At 36.7% G+C, this 20,343-nt stretch overlaps 1 protein-coding gene across 3 annotated transcripts in view; it reads right to left on the reverse strand.

Moving 5' to 3' along the window:
* Nucleotides 1–3,361: 3,361 nt before the first annotated feature.
* Nucleotides 3,362–20,343, reverse strand: part of MYO3B (myosin IIIB) — a 192,541-nt gene continuing 175,559 nt past the window's right edge. For all 3 annotated transcript variants that reach the window (XM_064434510.1, XM_064434508.1, XM_064434509.1), the window contains 3 exons: nt 6,260–6,366; nt 5,839–5,885; nt 3,362–4,566 (listed from right to left, as the gene is read on the reverse strand). In XM_064434510.1, coding sequence (XP_064290580.1) covers nt 4,443–4,566; nt 5,839–5,885; nt 6,260–6,366 — 278 coding nt within the window. In that variant the 3' untranslated portion in view covers nt 3,362–4,442. The remainder of the gene's footprint in view (nt 4,567–5,838; nt 5,886–6,259; nt 6,367–20,343) is intronic.

The following is a 20,343-nucleotide window of genomic DNA, read 5'->3' on the forward strand; positions in this document are numbered from 1 at the left end:
TGACCATGGGTTTATAGACATAATAAAATAATATCAAAAAACTCTTGACAAATCTATTAAGATAAGTTAGTCATCAGCCTAACAGGCTCTATTATTATGAATTGTCAACATTCTCCTTTATCTGTTCCAGTGCCCATCACAAACGAGACACAAAGCCTCTCAATGAGTTCTGTAATCTTTAGCTCTGACCCAGAGAGCTGTTCCCTAGCCTTTGGTTTTCACAGCATCCTGTGCTACTTTTGTCAGTTTGGGAGAACTGCTTTGTTGTCAAGCAGAAACAGTTTCTGTTAAGAATGCATTCTGCTACAACTCCTCCTAGGGTGGGTACTGTTAAAGACAAGGTGTGTTATCAAAATGTATTTCTAGTGTTAACAACAAAACTGACATTACTGCTCACATTTTGTTGTCAGAATTAAAAGCAGGATGAGTAAATTTAGTATTTGCCACGTCTCATGCATATATTGGTACTAAAACCATTTACCCATTTCTCATAGGAGGATACTTTTGTGCCATATGGCTTGATTTTCAATTGTATGCACAATATTTATCTGGTTAACCTGCAGACATTTAAAAATGCCACAGTTTGGCTATCTCTCCAAATTCTCTTTCTGTTTTGAGGCAATGAAAAAAGGAATGAGAAATAAGAGTATGGCAGACTTGAGTTATTTATCTCATTGCTAGCTATGTTACAACAAACAAGCAATATTCCTTTATAATTGCAAATCTTAGAACAGAAGGGTATAAACATTCAATTATAATTTTTTTAAAGATGAAATTTTAAAATTGGGACTTAAACCCCATTTTCACATCAATTTTTATATGGTGTAAAACAGGTAGCAGTACCCAGTTTCACATAATTTCTAGCCACGTTTTATAAGCTTCTAAGCAACAAGTCCTTGGATAGTCTGATAGGGGCCACTTAAAAGACCTTCAGTGCACAAAAGACCTTTCCACAACTCTTACAGTGTATGGGTGAGGGAGGTCACGTTGAGGGCAAATTTAAGATGGTTGCAATTTACTCCTATTCTAAGGTCCCTTTATGTTACTAAAGTGATGTAAATGTTTAAGTCAGAAGCACATTTAAAATTACCAAATGAAAGGGGCTAATCTCTAAAAGCTCCCTGCCCGATTTTTTTTTTGGCACAGAGACAAGTTTTTAAGCTGCCATAACTGAAAGGCAGAAATTGTCTTTAGCAAGAACCAGTTTCTAGTGCCATTGAGGTCTACAGAAGAAATCTACTAAAATCCCTTGTTGAGCTTCATACTTTACTCGCCCATCTGCTGAAAACTGCTTACTATATTACACACTGTCTAAGAAATTTTGTTCTTCCTAACAGGATTTAAACTCTTTACTTTTATAAAATATTAAGAACAGGATATGTTATGAACTATTAAGCAAAATACATTAATATTTCAGGACAACATACATGAAAGGAAATAAATCAGAACAATGCTTCAATGTTGTGAAAGCCAAATAAGAAAACCCAAGCAATTCTTGTTGCTATGCTTCCATTGACCAGGATCATCACACTGACATAGCTCCTGTTTCACACACAAATCAATCAACCCAAACACACACTTCTATCAATATGATAACAGAAGTTCAGCTCTTTGGTCATTCTTAGTGTGACTGCCTGGCTCTACAGCAAGGCTTTTAATAATCAAAAGGTATACATGGGCTCTAAAATCAAGATGAGAGAAGACCACCTCACAGGGTCATCTGCTGAGGATGAAGTGCAAACAAATGAGGAAAGGGGGTAAGTTAGGAAAGAATAAAATACACAGATTGACTTAATGCACAGTGTTTAGCTAAGAAGCAACAAGAACGAAAACATACTACTCAACAGCAGCTTTTAGGTAGTAAATTCAGTATTAAAGTATTACTGACATTAACTAATATGAAAAAGTACAGCAGATGTAGATAGTGGTATTGTATGTAACAAGGAAAATACTGTATTCTACCCTTTCCATGCAATTAAAGACTGCTTAAAATCTCTTTGAAGTCCATTTCTGATGGCTGAGATTGATATGAGCTTGACAATTGGAAGAGAAGAAAGGAAGAAACCTAAGGGATGTACTTGGAGAGTTTCTGCATTTTGCCTGTACTTTATTCTTTAATGTTCTGATGCTGCTCTTGTTAACTCAAGCCCCCATTCAGCAAAGCACTTAATCACATGCCAAAATTTCATTGATTTCAATGGGACTTCAGCTTTGGATTAAGTGCTTCACTGTATTATGTAATATTTTTCACTTTCCCTTACTTCTCTATGAACTTTACTACTCAGAGTAATGTATTACTCAGTGTAAGGTAAACCGTTGGTTTTAGGCAGGTGACATAATATCTGGAAACATTACTGTCATTTAACTAAAATAACTGATGAACTCTTAACTATGCATAATGATGTGAACTGCAGTAATAATAAAGCTTCATTTTCCTTAATAGTTTTCAAAAAGGAAGGATGGAATGAGAAGGCATCAATATTGCTAGAACTCTCTGTGATCTACGCCATGCAAGAGTGGAGCAAGTAATCTGACTGTTTAAAAAAGATCTTATTTTCCATCCAGATGTTACAAATTAACTGAGAATTTACTCATTGCATAGGAAAAGTGACATAATTTTTGATGAGTTACCACAACATACTAATTCTCATTACATTTTGACAAAATGTAAAGAAACTGATCTGTACACATGCATTCATGTTAGTTGCCATTTCTATTTGTGCTGCACTTTTTAATGCCATTAATTCATCTGCAGCTATTCACCAATTCTCTGTTGTTTAAGGAGTTCCTAAATTTCAAAAGCTCTTAAGTGCCTTTAAACTACACCTACCTCGATGTACATCAGAGGAGAATGAGGAGTGAACTGAAAGACTTCAATGTCTGTCAGAATTATAACTTCCAGCTTCAACCTTCTCTCATATTTTGGGTGAAGAATGACTAAAGAATTACTCTTCCTGGAATCCTTTGCCCATCCTCATCTGCCCTGCCTAACTTAATTTCTGTGTTTGTTAGGAGAAACAAAGCTTTTGTGGAACTATCTATTTCATTACCTTTTCTTCCCTGGAACCCTATTCTAGCCTAAGGCTATCGTGACTGCACGGGTCTCATTTCTCATAGCACCCTCCCTTGTCCTGTAGTCAAAAAGATGATGCCAGTGAACACTGATAGTAAGAAATTATGTAGCTTAAGGAACAGGTGTGAGGTGCATCTCCAGCAGGAAGATCTACTAGCACAGATCAGGGTAAACTCATTGCAGCATGATAAAAACAAGGATCATAACTAGGTCTGTAAAATATATGGTCAGATTTAATCAGTACGGTTTGTCAAAAAAGAAAAAAAGGAATAATTTTGAGCAAATATGTAAGGCAGTAAATGTGAACATTTTATTTCCAAACTTTTTGACAAGAGCATGTACGGAAAAGAAGCAAAGAATGGTCACAGGTCAAAACGGGGTTTCTGCACCAGAAATAGAACAGTAAGGTGAAATTATTGGCTTCTGCCATGGAAACAGTAACTGTCAAAAACCTCAATATTCTGTAGAAAGTCACATACTGTTATCATTAAGGATTTTCAAAGAAAGTGAAAAGCAAGTAGAAAGATTTGCAATTTTTCCCCGTTGCTACTTACAAGAGGGCTGTGGAAATGTAGGAGGCATTGGATCGCAGACATATAGCTTAAGGAACAAATTAAATATTTGCATGGATAACAAGAATAACTAGTCATAATGATGGTTTCAGTCACAAGGACTAAATGCATCAGTGTGTGAAACATTAGCCTTAAAACGGTTTTACTTCTTATATTTAAAATAATTCCTCGAGTTAGACTTAGGGTTAAGAAATATTTTAGAAGAAAACTATTTGCAAGGTAAACTGAGACACAATTATATTTTAAATTATTTTACTCTGTACATTTTTCTAGTGTTAAAAGCCATACACAGCAGAGAAAGTTATAAAGGACAATGTTTAATATAAGTCTAATGAAATACAAAACATTTTCACTATGATCCCAAATTAAAATTTTTAGTACAGTGTTCTTATCATCTAGTTCAGTTCCTTGATCTTACTTTTCATACAGCTCTACCAGCAGTTGTGCCAGCACAACAGAAGGGATGGCACAGGGTGGGAACAGCAGCCAGGGGAGGGGGAGGCAGGAAACAAGGGGTCAGAATTGTATAAACTAACCTTGCTGCTAAAGGAATATGTCCATTATCAACATCAACACATACAGGTAGTGTTGCTCCCCTTTACTGCAATTGTTTATAGAAATACAGCTAAATGTGACAGTGGACAGCTGAAAACCCAGATCTAAATCAGTGAACTAAAGTAACTAGCTAACATGGTATTTTTAATATATTACATGAACACACATAAACAAAATTAACTGGAAGAGCTTATCAGCAGGAAAATACTCTTACCAGTATTAGTCAATAGAATGAGTGAGGTTCAGCTTTGAGCAAAAGACACATCTCTTGTAGGAGAGCTGAGAAAACTGTCATCTTCAGGGGTAGATTCAACAGCTGACAATGATTCATAATACTCATCCTCTCCATCCAGTACTTTGATTTGGCTTGAAAATAAACAAACAACACTCCTTAAGTTAAACACTGTCAATATCTTCAGAAATAGCAACTACTCTGTGGATGTGAAAATGAAAAGCCCTACTATAAGAATGGGGAAAAAAAAAGGGGATGATTTGATGAGAAAGATACAGCTTTTATACATATTCCAACTGCTATTACATTTTATATCCTGAATAGTTCTGAGGATCAGGGAAATGCAATATCATCTTTCAGTTTGGGAGTATAGAATGATAGAACAACTATTTGCACCAAATGGGCATTTAATTTGAGCAATGTGGCTTTTTTTGTCTGTGCATGTTCCACAAGTAGGATATGATTTTGGTATCGTATTTCAGATGATGGTTTGCTATGAATATGAGCCAAGGACTACAGTATCAATTTTTGGGAAAAGCCCTATAGACAGCAAGGGGCTTTCATTTTTCTGTGATGTATGATGAGTACTGCAGCCTGATGTTAGTGTTTTTATTCCCAAAATACAAACTTTTTTAAACTAGGGGAGGGAGAGAAAATAAACCAAATCTTGCACAGTCTTGAAAAAATTTGGACTTTAAGCTTGACTCAAAGACCTCTTGTTCATAAAGTTATATTCAGAAGTTTAATAAAAACCAGAAGAAAAAAATCCAGAAGGTTCTGGTAAATTTTTGGACTAAATGTGTCTGTAAGCACCCATCAGTTCTCTCCGATCCATGTTATCAGGCAAGTGAATATTTGGGCAATTGTATAAGAGCCTGTCTAGTTTATTCTACCTATACCAGGAGGTAACTGCTCACGTAGCAATGAGAAGTGACTCAGTTAACAGAGAAGGAGAAACTCCTTTTGTGCAGAGTGGCCTCTCTGTCAGCTCCTCACACGTGCTCCCCCAGGAAGACAAGGGGCCCACTGTGGGTGTGCTGCAGTGGGGCTGGCAGGGCTTCTGGCACTGTTCTAGGTCACAGGCCTCCAGCTCTAACACCCCTCATCTGGCACCTTTCACCAGTGTGAAACACACTTCAAAATATGAACAATGCTATTTTTTTGGTAGTAATAGCACACAGAGAGAGCTGGGGAGCATATTTTTAAAGAATCAGTTCTAGTGTCTGCAGACAGCAGTACACGCAAGTTTTACATTTGCTTCTGCAGAAAATGTCCAATGTCAATGCACAGAAATATGTTAATTGTTTATTTTTAGAAACCTCTCTAGAAAGTTTTGCATATTCTGTAATATCACAAAGGACTTCTTCTGTTTACAGTTGCTTAGAACTAAGAAGATAGATATTTACCCAAGTTTTCTTGGCTTCCTCTTGCTCCCTTGATATTCTAGAGTTCCCTGTGGAGAGGGCCAAGAACATACAGTCAAAGCAAAGCAGCAAGTCGTTAATTTTTAATTCAAAGTGATTTTGTGTTGAATGCAAGCAGATGCTGATAATATCAGAAGTCACAGCATAATTTTTTTGATCAAAGGGCTCAAGTGAGCCTGATGAAGCATGCATCTTGCTCGTCTTTGATAAACCACATCAATTATTCACCGTGAAGGCAGACATCCTGACATGAAAGCAACAGATAAAGAGCATAAGCACATGTTCAAGACGAGAGCAGAAGAACGTGGGGGTGGGGCTGGAGGGGCTGAAACAGGTATTAATAACAGAATTATTAACTGGAAACAAAGCCAGTAAAACAGCTTTATTGCCACTTTGAACTCACATTTAACTGGTTATAGTACATGCTATCCTCAGGGCTATTCAGCATTTTGGGCTGCTGACATCGTCGACGAGGTGTTCTCAGCTTCTGTTCAAGAGAGTTTTCTGAACCTACAGTAAGATAACACAATTTAGTTTTAAGCTGTGCCAGGTGCTGTGAACGTCTTAGCACATTTTAGTCTGTAAACAGTCTTTTCTTCTGTCCTATTTGGTCCTGGATTTATTAGCAAGTCTGTTCTATTCAAAGTAAGCAAACAGAAACTTGGGAATCTTTGTTTTCTCTTTTGAAACTTAGCTCAAATGCAAGTTTTTATGCAGAACTTAATTTTCACTTTTTAACATTTTTTATTCTTCCATATATCTATATCACACAGTTCCTTATTACTTTCACACTTTTTCTTAATATCTTCTGTTATCTAAGCAGGAAATGAGGTATATTGTGACTAGCTAGGAACGTATTATTCAGCAACAACAAAATAGTTTTTCTACAGTAGACAGTAATAAAGTCTCTTGACTGATGAGACTTAGTCTATTATCATCATTTTCTTATATAAAAAGGCTACCTTCTTGACATGGCTCTCCGTTTAATCAGATTAAATGAATCAGTTTGGAATTATACTTTCTTCATATAATTTGTGATGTGCTGTAAAGTAACAGTTGCTTAAAGTCATCTGGAAAGCAGAATTTAAAGATGAAGGAAGAATTTCAGAAGGTTTTCTGAAAAAAGAACTAACAGCTTGCTAAGTTTTGCCTTTTTTTGGGGGGGTGTTTTTTTGTTTTTGGTTTGGTTTGGTTTTTTTTTTGGGGGGGGGTTTGTTTTGTTTTGGAGGGGGTGTGGTTTGTTTGGGGTTTTTAATGCTTTTTTTCTAGTATTATAGAGAAAAGCCATTATGGTATGCTATATTCAATTTTACCAGGCATTTTCCATGACACATACTTTGGATTACAGGGTAACTATTTTCATAAATTAGTAAGCTACTACAATATACTGTGGGAGTAAGCAAAGGTGATTTACTTCTCAGATAATTGTCCCAATGCCTTTGACTTTTCTCATATCTCCCTGTTAAAAATTATTTTAGTGACAATATGAATAAAAACAGCACTGAAGGAAAAATACACATCTCATACATTTGCATTCCATACTGCACAAGGAACTTGCTCCTATACAAAAGACCAGCACAAAGATCAAGCAGCATGAATTCCTTTAAACACTTCAAACTGAAGTTAATGTGCCTTTTGCAGATGCAGGGCTCTAATCTCACAAATCCATTGACAAGATCTGGCCTTAAGGAGCAGGTAACATTACAAAGGAGGTTTATTGTGCACTCAGGCTTATAGTTTGTACCTGCAATCTGAACGAGGTAGAGGAGATGTCTGAACTTTGGCCTTTTTAGCCAAAAGACTGACTGTTCTGAGAGATTTTCTCTCTTTCACTTTCTTCAGCTCAACAATAAAATTTAAAAATATTAATTTCCTCTCAATGTGCAACTGCAATGTCTGCGTGGGAGAGGAGCACTTGTTCCATTCCATCACAGCACCTGGGAGGGATGGTGGCTTAAACGACCACCAGGGAGCTGACTGCAGAGCTGGGTCTAAAATTCAAACCCAGTTTTATAGAGAAAGGTTATATTTATCCATTAATACAAAAAAACTTTAAAATAATACATTCCTTCTGCTTTCTAATTTAATACCTAATGCTTCAATACTTTATACTTTCAAGTTAAGTAAACCTTTATATTTTGCTAAAAAGAATTGTGGTGGCTGAGCCACAACCTTTGCTACTTGCCTATATTGTATACAAACAGACAAGGCAGAAGCTGTGCCAGAAAATACTTCTGAGGAAATTGGGTGCCCAAATAATATCTGTTTTTTTCACTATGATTCAGATAGGATATAAATGCAATTTTGTTCTCCCTGTAGTCTGAAAATGTTGCAGAAGACTTGTCATAACTACATTCTAGCCTCTCTCTGCCTTGAAAGTTACTCAAATTGTTCTTAGAGCTTCCTCCCTCATGACAGCAGGGTCTGCAATTTTTGCAAGCAATATTTTCAATCACAAAGCTAGTTGAGTTTCTTTTTTCTTACAGCAATATAGTTTTTGAATACCTCTCTATGATTTTTTTTTGTTCTAGAAAGAGGCTGGTATGAATTCAGGTACTCACTGTTCTGCATAATTTCACACACCTCTCTGCTGCTGTCACAAGTAAAAACACCGCACACAAATATTTAGAAATTTTTAAACAGTACAATAATGTTATGGGGTAGTTTTTTTTTTTCCTTTCCCCTAAGTGCTCTTGAGGCCTTCATATGTTTTCTTTTTTAAAACACACATATACATAGGCTGGTTTTTTAATGTCTTTCGTCCATTAGGATTCTGAGTCACTAATATTTTGCTCTACCTTTTTATCCTGACACTTAATTATTTCTGTGTATCCTACGGGTGGTCTGCAGCTTGTGTTCTCCAAAGGAAATACCCTTTCAGTGGGCCCATTTGTCTTAGTTGCACATTACATGAGCAGTACAAAATCTGGTAACATTTATCATAAACTACCATATCTGGAGAAAATGGTATTAACATGTGCTCAACACTCAGCAGTTGAATAGGCATTTAAAATGCTGCTCTAAAATATTTTGCTTTGATGACAAACTTAAAGCCACCAGTAAGAAAAAAAGTCACTTGTAATTTAATAGCAATAGTAGCAGCACCACTATCATTAACGAGGTATTGTCTATACTGCACAGAAATTGTGCCAAGTCCCTCTGGCATGTCCAGGCACCTTAGTTTGCTACAAATTTAGAAACCATATGAGAGGGTGAACACATGCACTTTCTTCAGGTTGTCCTTCAGCACCACTTTTTAAGAAAGAGATCTGACCCCCTTTTGTCTAGAAGAAAACCCTTTCTTGAAACTCTGAGCACAGAAATTCCTTAGGTTACAGTTTCTTATTTGATAAATGCCTTACTGCAGTGCAGAAATAACATGAGAGTAGGTAAAATGCTTTCTGCCAAGTGCACTACATCAGCTGATCTAAGTGTAGGGTAGCTGAGGTGCTGGGCATCCTAGTCTCACTTGAGCTCAGAGAGGCGACACATGGGTGAGCAGGATCATGTGGATGCTCTCCTGAAGACACCACAAAACTGATGTGGCTTACAGTGAAGGGAAATAGAAACTGGCTACTGGATCAATCTGTTGGAGTAGAAGGTATTTATAAGTAATAAACTGATGGTGTTTCTGTTTAGTCCTCTACTACCACTGTTGGTTATCCTTTTTATTTCTTTGATACATAAGAGCCCAAGCCAAAAAAAACAGGACTTGCAGAGCGCAGACAGGTTAAAAAGATATATTTTTTCAAGTAAATGTGAAGTCAAACATTCAAGATACATTTTTATGAACTGGGAATTACATAGTTGGAAAGCAATGTCTCCAGGAGACATTTAAAATAATACAATAAAATAAATTGGGAGCTACAGATATTCAGCTGAATATGAAATACACTGGGTGCAAAGAAGGGAAGACTCAACAGAAACAGAAAACTAGTTTTATTGTTGTGTACAGAATTATTTTAAAGTGGATGCAATAAAGTGCAGAATGTTTTGCAAACAGGAACAATTTGAACTCTGAAATCTGCCACATGGCGAGAAACATAAGAAGATTTTTCTACTTCATTCTTTTCAAAAGAAGGTGAAGAGGTGATCTGAAGCAAGTATAAACCCCTATATAGAAGGTGAAGGGTTTTTCACATTCAAAAACAAAATCTAGACTAACTAATGGTAGAAGCTGAAGAAAATTTTAGACCAGAACTACAGCACATACTACAAGCAATCAATGAGGAGAAAAAATATTTAGCAGTATGATGGAAACTCAGGTTGAGACTAGAAACTTTTAGAAAAGGCATGTTTTGACTTAAGCAAAAACTATTGAAGATGTGATAGAGATCACATCTACTTTAACAAGAATTAATTTCTCTAATGTAATTTTTATCAGAAGTCTCAGTCTGCAGAAGATCTGTATTGATCTTTTAAATTCTGGAATTAGTTTCTGAATTTCCACATGATTCTTCTTTGTTTTCTTATGGCTGAAATGGAAATACTTTTCTTCAGTTAGCCAACATACCCATTATACTGACGTTTTTAAGGATATCTCTTAGCTTGGAGTGATTAGCACATTTCTTTTATCTTATTTAGAAGATTTTTCTGTTTAAAAACCCATCCTTTCCGTAAGCTGCAAAGATACATTTTTCTTTCAGAAACACACAGATTACCAAGCAGTAAGATTTAACAAGAGCCTTCAAACTGCTCTTTAGCACTGATACATGGACTTCTGCATCTAGGATTTGGGACCTGACCAATACTTTCGAAAGAGTAGTGGCAAAAATGTATTTTTCTAATGACTTCCCATGGAGCAGGTGACTTCACTTGATATTCAGTGAAGATCTCATCTTAGATGTCCTTATTGTTCTGATCATCTTAGTATTGAAAGCATGGGTACCAGGCAGCCATGTCATCAGATTTTGCTTGCTGAAATGAAGTTAGGAGCTCCATAAACTCTTAATGTCTGAACTCTTGCTTCAAAAACCTCTTGATGCTGATAATCTTGCCAAACATTGCTAATTTTTTCTTACATGGAGAATTCTGCACAGAAATTGTGAGTAAGCAGCTTAATTGCATTTGGAACTTGTAAAATAAATTTATGTGCATCAGATTGTTTTAAGGGTGGTGCAGCACACCTGGGGCTCTAAACAGTGGATGACATCTTACTTTTTTTGCAAGGAATGCACACAAGGGTTCTTTGCCAATGTGTCAGTGCCCCGAGGAGGCTGTGTTGCCAATTCCCTTGGTGAGGGGACTTCATCCTCCACAACACATATTGAAGAGTGGAGCTGAATACACTCATTTTCCTTCTGAAGCCATTTACCCAAGCAAGTTTGGGAGGGGTTAGTCTTATCTCCTTTTCTGCCATAGGTGAACACAAACCTGGTATCACAGGAAGGGTAGTTTTTTCCCAATTACTCAAACAAGGAGATTGAGAGTGTGAGAAGGGGCAGTTTGTCAAAGGAAAGGAAATGGGGCAATTTAACTAATCATATGTATTATTAACAGAGTAAGCAAATAAAGTAGAGAAATCACTATGACAAGAAAAATAGTAAGCATGTAGCTGATTTCCAATCTATAATATCAGATGAAACATGAAAGTGCAACCCTTAATTATAAGCAAATATTAGCACAGACTCATGGGATCTCATCATAACATCTCAAGGTCTACATTCATGAAAATTTAAGCAATGTTTAAAATCATGTTAATTTGTTCTTTGTTTGTTTCTTTTCCTGCCAGTCTAATTTATTCCAAAAGACTTTGGTTCTCAAGCCTGGATATATTGATCATGCCTATGTAAAGCATTGTTATAGCCTGGGGAGAAGACTTTTGTGAAAAAACTTGTCTTTGTTCTCCTTTGATAATTTATATACATTTTGATGTTTTCAAGTTTCCAGTTTTGAATCATTTTTCAAGGCAGCAAGTTAACTCCACTTTTCCTCTTGAAGTCTTAGGCAAATGCAGAAATGACCTCACAGACAATGATAATATACATCCTCCTCCTGGATTGCATGCTAGTGGATAATTATGTGCAGCATGTTGACTTCAAGGAACAGCTACATTTTCCTGTGTGCTATGCAAGTCTGTTCAAGGAGAGGACTCAAGGGGCTAATGATTCTGGTCCCACTCATATCAGTGTTAAATGGGACTGACTGAACATCAGTTACACAGTAAAAACTGCTGCAAATTAACTAGACTTCATGATTTTCATTATTTCAGCTTTGTTTTTAAAAAGAGTGACTTACAAAGGGCACACAATGCTATTTGGCTATGAGTGTTCATACAAATGTATTTTCCTTCATTTTCCATTGCCATGATTCTCCACCATTTGTACAAATTTTTATCATGCCCTAAGTGTAAAATAGGAGTAAAATGGAGTAAGATGAAAAATGTGCTTGGGAAGCAGAGTGAATACTCAAGCAGTTAGTCCCCCTGAGCTCCTGCTGCATCTGCCTGCCACACTCAATCCCGTTAGTGCAGAACTATCCTCTATGTGCCTCTACTAAGCTGCAGTCAGTGTGACTTTAGTATGGGCACACATTAAGAGATACCTGGCTCACATCACAGGGTATTTGTACATTGCCTATTAATGCTACCAACTATAACAGTATCAGAAACAAGGACAGGATAACAGGTCTAATAGGCTTCACTAAACACATCCTGTAGAGTAATCTGTAGCTTCAGTCAGAAATAATGAAGTTACCGTGTCTATGTGACATACTATAAATTCAATTATATTATGGTAGTTCTACAAAAATGCAGGTAGAAAATGCAGGTAGAAAAGGCTGGTAGAAAATAAACACACTGTCTCTAAGATTTTAATCTCAGTACAGGCAAAACCACACCAAGAAACAACAACACAGGGTAGGTGAGAATAAAGACAAGACTCCTGGGTGACTTGAGTAATAAGGTGTGTCTTCATTATGTTCTTTTCCCTTCTGAAGTTAGTAGGAGGAAAAAGAGAAAATTATAGGAAAGAGGTAAAAGACAAAAAAATAAACCATTAAGTAAGGTACTGAGAAACTGAGGAAAAGAAGAAAAGGGAATAAAAACCATTAATTTGCAGCATTAGAACCTATGTTCTGGCATCAGAGGATTAAATTAATCTAGTAACATCAGGAGCCTGGAGGCATATTGACATAATACTACTAACAACTGTAATTCTCTGCAGAATATTTCATGCTTACCTACCAGTACCTTCAGACGTCTGCAAATGTTCAATAAGGCCATCTATTCTGTTGATATAATGAGATCAAGTATGATGGGAACCATTCCTGCCACCAAATTCCCTTGGTCCCTTCCTGTACATAAGAGTGTCCAGGAATATTTATAGGAGCTGGCACTCTTCATGCTGCTAGTGACAAGCAAGCATGGAAAGAACAATAAATCAGATGTGCTTTGAGGAGTTACAAAACCTCAGCTCTTGCTAACTCACAAAGTATCTTACTGAATCTTCACGTAAGTGCTGCTAATGAAAAGGATGCTAACTACTTTAAAAAATATATATTAATGCTTTGAAAGAATGAATAATCCTTAGCAACTCCAGTGTGCTTAAAGCTGTTACCTGGATTCATTATGTAAGAATAATATATTAGATTTAATAATTTTCAGTGTCAAGTGCTTTGTAGTCTATAGCTCAAAGGTAGTTGCCCAATTCACTGAACACACAGAATCTGAAGGAGTAAAAAAATCCTACAGAAAGATATAAAATAAAACAAAACTAAGCTTCACTATCACCTTGGATCCCCCACACAATTGTGGTGAACTAGAATTCTGTTTATTCAGATGGAGTGTGCTCATAGTGCCAAGAGCCATAGACTGCTAGGGAAATTAGTGTAGCTCCTTTGATGTCATGTGCATCCCAGAATCTGTAACACACTGCTGAATCTGTGAGCATATCCTTTTGTTTATAACCCTAAACAGAACCATTTGAATACACACACTGAAAGAACTTGTAACAGAAGCAATGCATTTTCTCCCACCCAGTGATTCATTACATACAGCTTCATTTTGGATACTGCAGTTATGTGCAAAGCCATATGCTTTGGATTATAAAGCACACTAAACAAATCATAAGTTTTTCAAGATGGTATGTAAAGGCTGGTTTTGCATCCGTTTGTTGCCAACGACCCAGATGATACTGTAATTAGAACAACAAATATTTTATGTGAAATCAATCATTCAGCTGTCTCTGAACCCTGAGACAATGGCTTTTAGATACACTTTGTTGGAAAACAAGATCCATAAATAGTTAGAATCTTGGCTTTTGCTGGTTTTTTTCCTTTCCAGCACAGTTCTGATCCTTCAGTATTTGTCAGTTCTTTCAGTTTCTATTGTGAGTGATTAGACTGTAGAGGAAAAAAGGCAAAGATTAAACAAAGCATACCAAAGAACTGAACTATCAGTGACTAACATGGGTTAAGATTCAAACCTGTCAGCAAACAGCACGCTTCTACAAGTATGGTCCCAAAGATGTCTTCCTATATGTTGAACATACAGAAGCCCTTAAAAACCCTGCACATAATAACATCTAATATGTTAGAGAGGTGTGGCAATTAGTCAAAGTCTAAGAGGTTTACCACAAATACAACTGTAACTTCAGGGAAAAATAATTCATGCTAAACCATCTGAATGGCAGAAACTACTTCTGGACAATGCAGAAAACTTTTTATCGTTATTTTTCTTTCCCTCCTCAAACTTGACCCAAATGGTTGTGGGAAGTTTTTGGTTAATTCATAAAATCATAGAATGGCCTGTGTTGGAAGGAACATTAAAGATCATCTAGTTTCAACCCCCCTAATATGGGCAGGGATATCTTCCATTATACCAGGTCACTTAAGAGCTCCATCCAGCCTGGCCTGGAACACATCCACAGATGAGGCACCTACAAATTCTCTGGGCAACATATTCCAGTGCCTCATCAGCCTCAGAATTAAGAATTTCTTCTTAATACCTCATCTAAACCTATTCTCTTTCAGTTTGAAGCCATTCCCTTTATCCTGACACTACATTTCCTTTGTGAAAAGTTCCTCTCCATCTTTCTTGTGAGCCCCCTTTTTAGGTACTGAAGACTGCAATTAGGTATTTCCAAAGCCACCTTTTCACCAGGCTGAACAGCCCCAGTTGTCTCATCCTTTCTTCATTGGAGTGGTGCTCCATCCCTACAGTCAACTTGGTGGCTCTCCTGTGAACTTGGACCAAATATTGATGCTTTTCCTGTGCTCAGAAACCCAGAGCTGGATGCAGCATTCCAGGTGGGGTCCCACAAGAGCAGAGCAGAAGTGCAGAATCACCTCCCATGATCAGCTGGGTATGCTGCTGAGAGTGCATCCCGCATTACAGCTGGCTGGTGATCTTTTCAGAAGAGATGGTTACTGAGGAAAACCAGGTCATTCTGGGTGTGCTAGAATTACTACATATCATGGCCTATTTCCTAGTTCTAGAAGACTAGGTTAATACAATAGCCACCAGGTGATAAAAAATATGTATCTCACATATGTATCATGTGAGCTAAGTGATGTCTCTCTCACTGTTTGAGCAATGCCATATGATCACTACAAGTTAATGAAGAACTTCACAGCAGAAAAGCCTATGGAGGGCAAATAAATATGAAGAGATCACTTCCAGATCAAGACATCCCTGAGCCACAAACCATGTTTGGCTGGAGAGTGTTCTGAGCAAATACCTCTGCTTGCCCTACTTTTATACTATACCCTAGGCTTTTCCTCTTGGTTACTGTGAGAAAGAGAAAATTAAGATAAATAGACTTGGATGGGGCTGGAAATGTTCTTTTTCGTGTGTGGGTGGGTTTTTCTGTTTGTTGATTTGTGTGTGTGTGTGTGTGTGTGTAAGGTGGCTAATATTTGAATGATAGGAAAGAGATCAACTTAAAATAAATACATTCAAGCAGAACAAATCCCTAAGAGGCACCTGAAATGGAGACTGAGGTAACTTCTCACAAGGTAAATATCAGAATCTTCATTGTAAAAATATTTCAAGATCAACTCTTTATGGCAGGAAGGTTGTATTAAACTTGCCTCTTTGCTAGCAGTGCACCAGATCAGCCTGAGTTTTTGGAAGCTGAAATTCTGTGCAAAGATGAAGACAAAGGAAAGCCAGTAATTCTTCAGCTTTCTGCACACACCCCATTTTCCCTTCTCCATGAGTTTTTATCTGAGGTACTAGTCCTAAAGTAGAAACACCTACCCTAGGGACACCTACACAGGCATCGTGCACTCAGAGGTATGCCACGATGCAAGCTTGTCTCTTCAGCATTATGCCATGGTTGGGACTCAGACTGTTGACACAGTTTATTTGTTTAGTGAAGTTAAAGAAAATAGGATTAGAAAAAATCTCAATTGAATGTTTTGTCCTTCCATGTCTTCCAAAGTAAAACCATGCACCATGTTGGAGGTATGAGAAATTTTCAAAATTGCTCAGAAACAAAAACGTTCAAAAAAATTCTTACAAACACAATATAAACAATGGAGCAACTTGTGATACTTCTGCACAATTAGATGGCAGCTATTTCTTCAAAGAAGAATTAGGATGATGATTTAGTCAATATGATTAAATAAATAGCTTTGGCAACTTTAAAATACAAATCCTAAATAACATGACAGTATAATCAGTTTTAGAGATAGTCTCCAAAAGACATTTGGAGCTACTAATACACAAGTTTTCAAACTGCAGATTGTGGATCTTAAGAGCTGCATCTCATGTGCTAATATGCTTCAGAAAATTCACTGGACACTTGGCACTGGTTCATTTTGTGAATGCTAAGAAAAGGAAAGCATATGGGGAAAAAAGATGAAATAAACATGAAAAGTAAACAGTGAGATTAACTTTTAAAAATAGTCAAAACATTCAGTGCATTAAAGAAGAGTAACAAATCACAAATACCTTCCTAGTACTACTTCTCTACAGAGCCAACTAGTGCATTTGCCAAAAATGCATTGTACAATTGTGGGGAGTTAGTGTGTGTGATCAAAAGTAGGGCAGGAGGCAATCTGTAAGTTCACACTCTATTAAGATGTGGTTCATAATGGTCTGTGTTTCAGAGTTGCTGTTGTAGCATATAGCCTGGATACATTTAAAGGTAATCCCTCACCTTCCTCCAAACTGTAATAATAGCATTTTTATCCCATGCCCTCAGAGATTAAGCCACTTGATTGACTTTGAATTCCGGACACACAGGAAATTTGTATTAATTTAGCATAATGATGAGGCGCAATAAAGGCTCTGTGGAACCACAACAGCGTGGTCTCTAAGGTTTTGTTCGTTACAGAAACACAATTTGCATATCTAAAGGCTTGAAACCATGGGTCCATATTGATACAACTAGTATCTCAAATTTGAGTGTAGCAGATTCAGCATATATTTCAAAGAATAAATGGTAGAACCCAAGATAAAACTCTCAGTAGATTTCTTCATTAAGAAAGAAGGTCTTTTTCTGAATTCAAGGTAGCTGGCAGCAGTAACTTTTAAAGGGGGTATGAAAGCAAGCTGGACTGAAGCTTGTAAAAATACAACTAGTTAAGGTATTTGCTTTCTGGTGTTGCTACAGTACTTTGGTCTGACATTTGTAAATGTTGGAACTAAAGGAGGTATCTTGGCTAGATAAAGGAAACTAATGCTGCTGACCTAAGTTCTACAGCAAGCCATTTCTTTAAGGGCTTGTTACATGCTACTGGGACACTTAATTAGTGATGGTTCAGAAGTGATCTACAAATCAAACTCAGGCCACAAAATTCTGAAGGAATATTTTGAAAGAAAAACTGAAGAAGCATAAGCGAACTATTCAGTCAATGACAGATTGTGAAAAATAAGCAGGAATAGAAAAAAACCTTCAGGCTTTAAAGATGTCTGTTAACCTGTGAAAGAGCATCTAGGTTTTTCTTTTAACTACTTCCAAATCCAAATCACAACCTTTTATTGACAACTCACACTATGAATCTAGTGGAAGAATGCTAGACACATATAAAAATAAGGGCTCATCATTTCCAGTGGTGCAGTTCCTTATCTTTCATCCTGAAGCAGCAGATGGGAGTGTCCAGTAATACCAAAGTAAATTCAGAAAATGTAGAAGAGATATTTAAAGAAGAGTGAGGGAGGTCTGCAAAGAATTCCGACCCTGGGATCTCAGTAATAATATAGCAAATTTGTGTATTTCATGGTACTTAGCAACACTACCTGTAGTAAGAGTTTGGAAAGTGCAAAGCAAACAGAATATGTGTAATTTTCATCCAGTCTTTCCTACATGCTTCTAAATAAAATATTGGTGAAGATTTCAGCTCAGGCAGCCAGAGGAAGGTGTACATATATGTGCACATATACAAACAAAGTAAGTTGACCTGCTGGTATTATAGTGACCTGCTCACATGACAGTATGTTGTTTTGTTCTGAAAACACTGTTCTTGACAGGGCACAGCTTGCATTAATATATCAGCTCATTGTATTATATTCTCCTATGAAGACAATCTTTGTACTTGAGTGTACTTTTTAAAAATGGTAAATGCTATGGAATTAGTTAGAGTCTTTATTTCTCTCATAAATATGTGACTAATTCAAGTGACTTTGATGACATTTTATTCCTCAGAACATGATTAACTCTTTTTTAGAAAAATGAGCATTGATTTCAAGGCTCAAGCTGAGGCACTTGAAAGGCTGATTTTTAAACCATTACAGCTTAGCCCTTCTAGAAAATAAGGCTCCAGGTGTGTTATTGTAGGTACACGTAATTTCTTGTCACTCCAGAAAATACAGGTTAAGTGACTTCTGGAATTTTTTTTTTGTGGAGTTGATTTGGATATTATTTTACCTCCTAATTACTACAGATATCTGATTTTTTTTTCTCAACCCCCTTCTTACAAGTCTATACTAGATTCTTGGCTGCTATTGAATAGCACATCCCTATAGAGTAGTTTGTGATATAACATCAAAATCTGTTTGTGTCCTGATTCTGTACTTGGGTCTGTGGGTATTGCAGAGTATGCAAAGTTTGTGAATTAACACTTTATTAATTACTGTGCACTTATTCCTTGTGTGAATGACCTACAAAGGACCCCACAGAATTACAACATGAACAAACCGGTGCATTGCAAGTGTACCTATTGCCACAAAATGCCATTTCTGATTTCTCTCTTTTGAATAGCCAGGAAGTATGGCCATATTAACATAACTCTCTTCCATAACATATCCTGCTTCTCAGTAGGACTAATTAGCTTAGGCACGGCACTGCACTCATCCAGCTATACTGCCTGGGGGTCTGATTCACATCTAGCCTGAACAGCTTTGCGAAGCACTGGCATGCGTTGAGTTGCTATATCATAAATTTATATTAGCCTTACACTTTACTAACTTTCCCATGGAGACAAAACCTAAAAATCAGCTTTACCGCTGTGAACACAGTCATCAAAGTCTTCTACTGAAGTAATGCCATAATAGTGATGACAATACCCTGGCCCAGCAGGAAGGCTCATATCCTGAAAACACTAACATAGGTGCACACCTTCCCCACTAGAATTAGTTCCTCTGGAGCCAGCCCCAACATTAGGCATATGAATACAAGGGAAAAATTGGAAAGTATGGGAAAAACACCTTGATATTAACATGGCTTATGGAAGTAAGATTAAAACGAAAATGTGCAACAGAATTTTAAATCCAGTCTTTAGAAAGGACTGGCTTAATTATTCCCGTTATTAAAGAGCACTGTGAAGTAAAAGGCTATGGGCAGAGAGACGTATGCATTTCTCTTCACTCGTAGAAGACACATTAAATTTTTAAATTTCATCACTCAGTCGATCTCCACAATACTCAAATTAACTCATGCAGCAGTTATAAGTCAGAGATAACTGAGAGCCATATACTTTCTACCAACCCACAATAATATGTAAGAGTACTTAAGGCTAACCTTTGATGAAAAATCCTTATGCTAGGTTCTTCAATATAACAATTGTAAGAATAACTTGTGCTTTCATGGAGAGTATGAATCAAGTGTAGCTGCTCATCATTGTCTAAATTAAATGAATATGGGACTGTTGGATGGACAAAAGCAAATTGAAGATAATCAGTAAAATGTATGTTTTAAAATAATGTGCAAACCACATAAATTACTTCAAAAAGACACATAAAACTATGAGTTTTAGAAAAAAAACATAGAAAAAAGGAAAGAAACATAATTTGTGAACACTAAGTTCCAATTCATTGTTTGCTTTCACAAGGTAGAGCAGTAGAAAATTATCTCCCTCTTGTCATACATTTGATTTTTGATTAGGTCATTTTGCATTATTAGTAACTTCAAAATGCAGACAAAAAAATAGAGGTCCCAGAGATATTTTTTCTACTCTGAAGATGGAAACTAATAGAAGAAAACTATCTATAACACCACATACAGGAAAACAAGCTTTTCAGTTTTTGCTGCAAACACTCATTCATGCCAGCAGTCTACATGAAGTCAATGCATTATCCCATTGCACAATCATGGATCATGTGAG

Source organism: Passer domesticus, chromosome 10 (genome assembly GCF_036417665.1).
Source record: "Passer domesticus isolate bPasDom1 chromosome 10, bPasDom1.hap1, whole genome shotgun sequence".
Classification (NCBI taxonomy): domain Eukaryota; kingdom Metazoa; phylum Chordata; class Aves; order Passeriformes; family Passeridae; genus Passer; species Passer domesticus.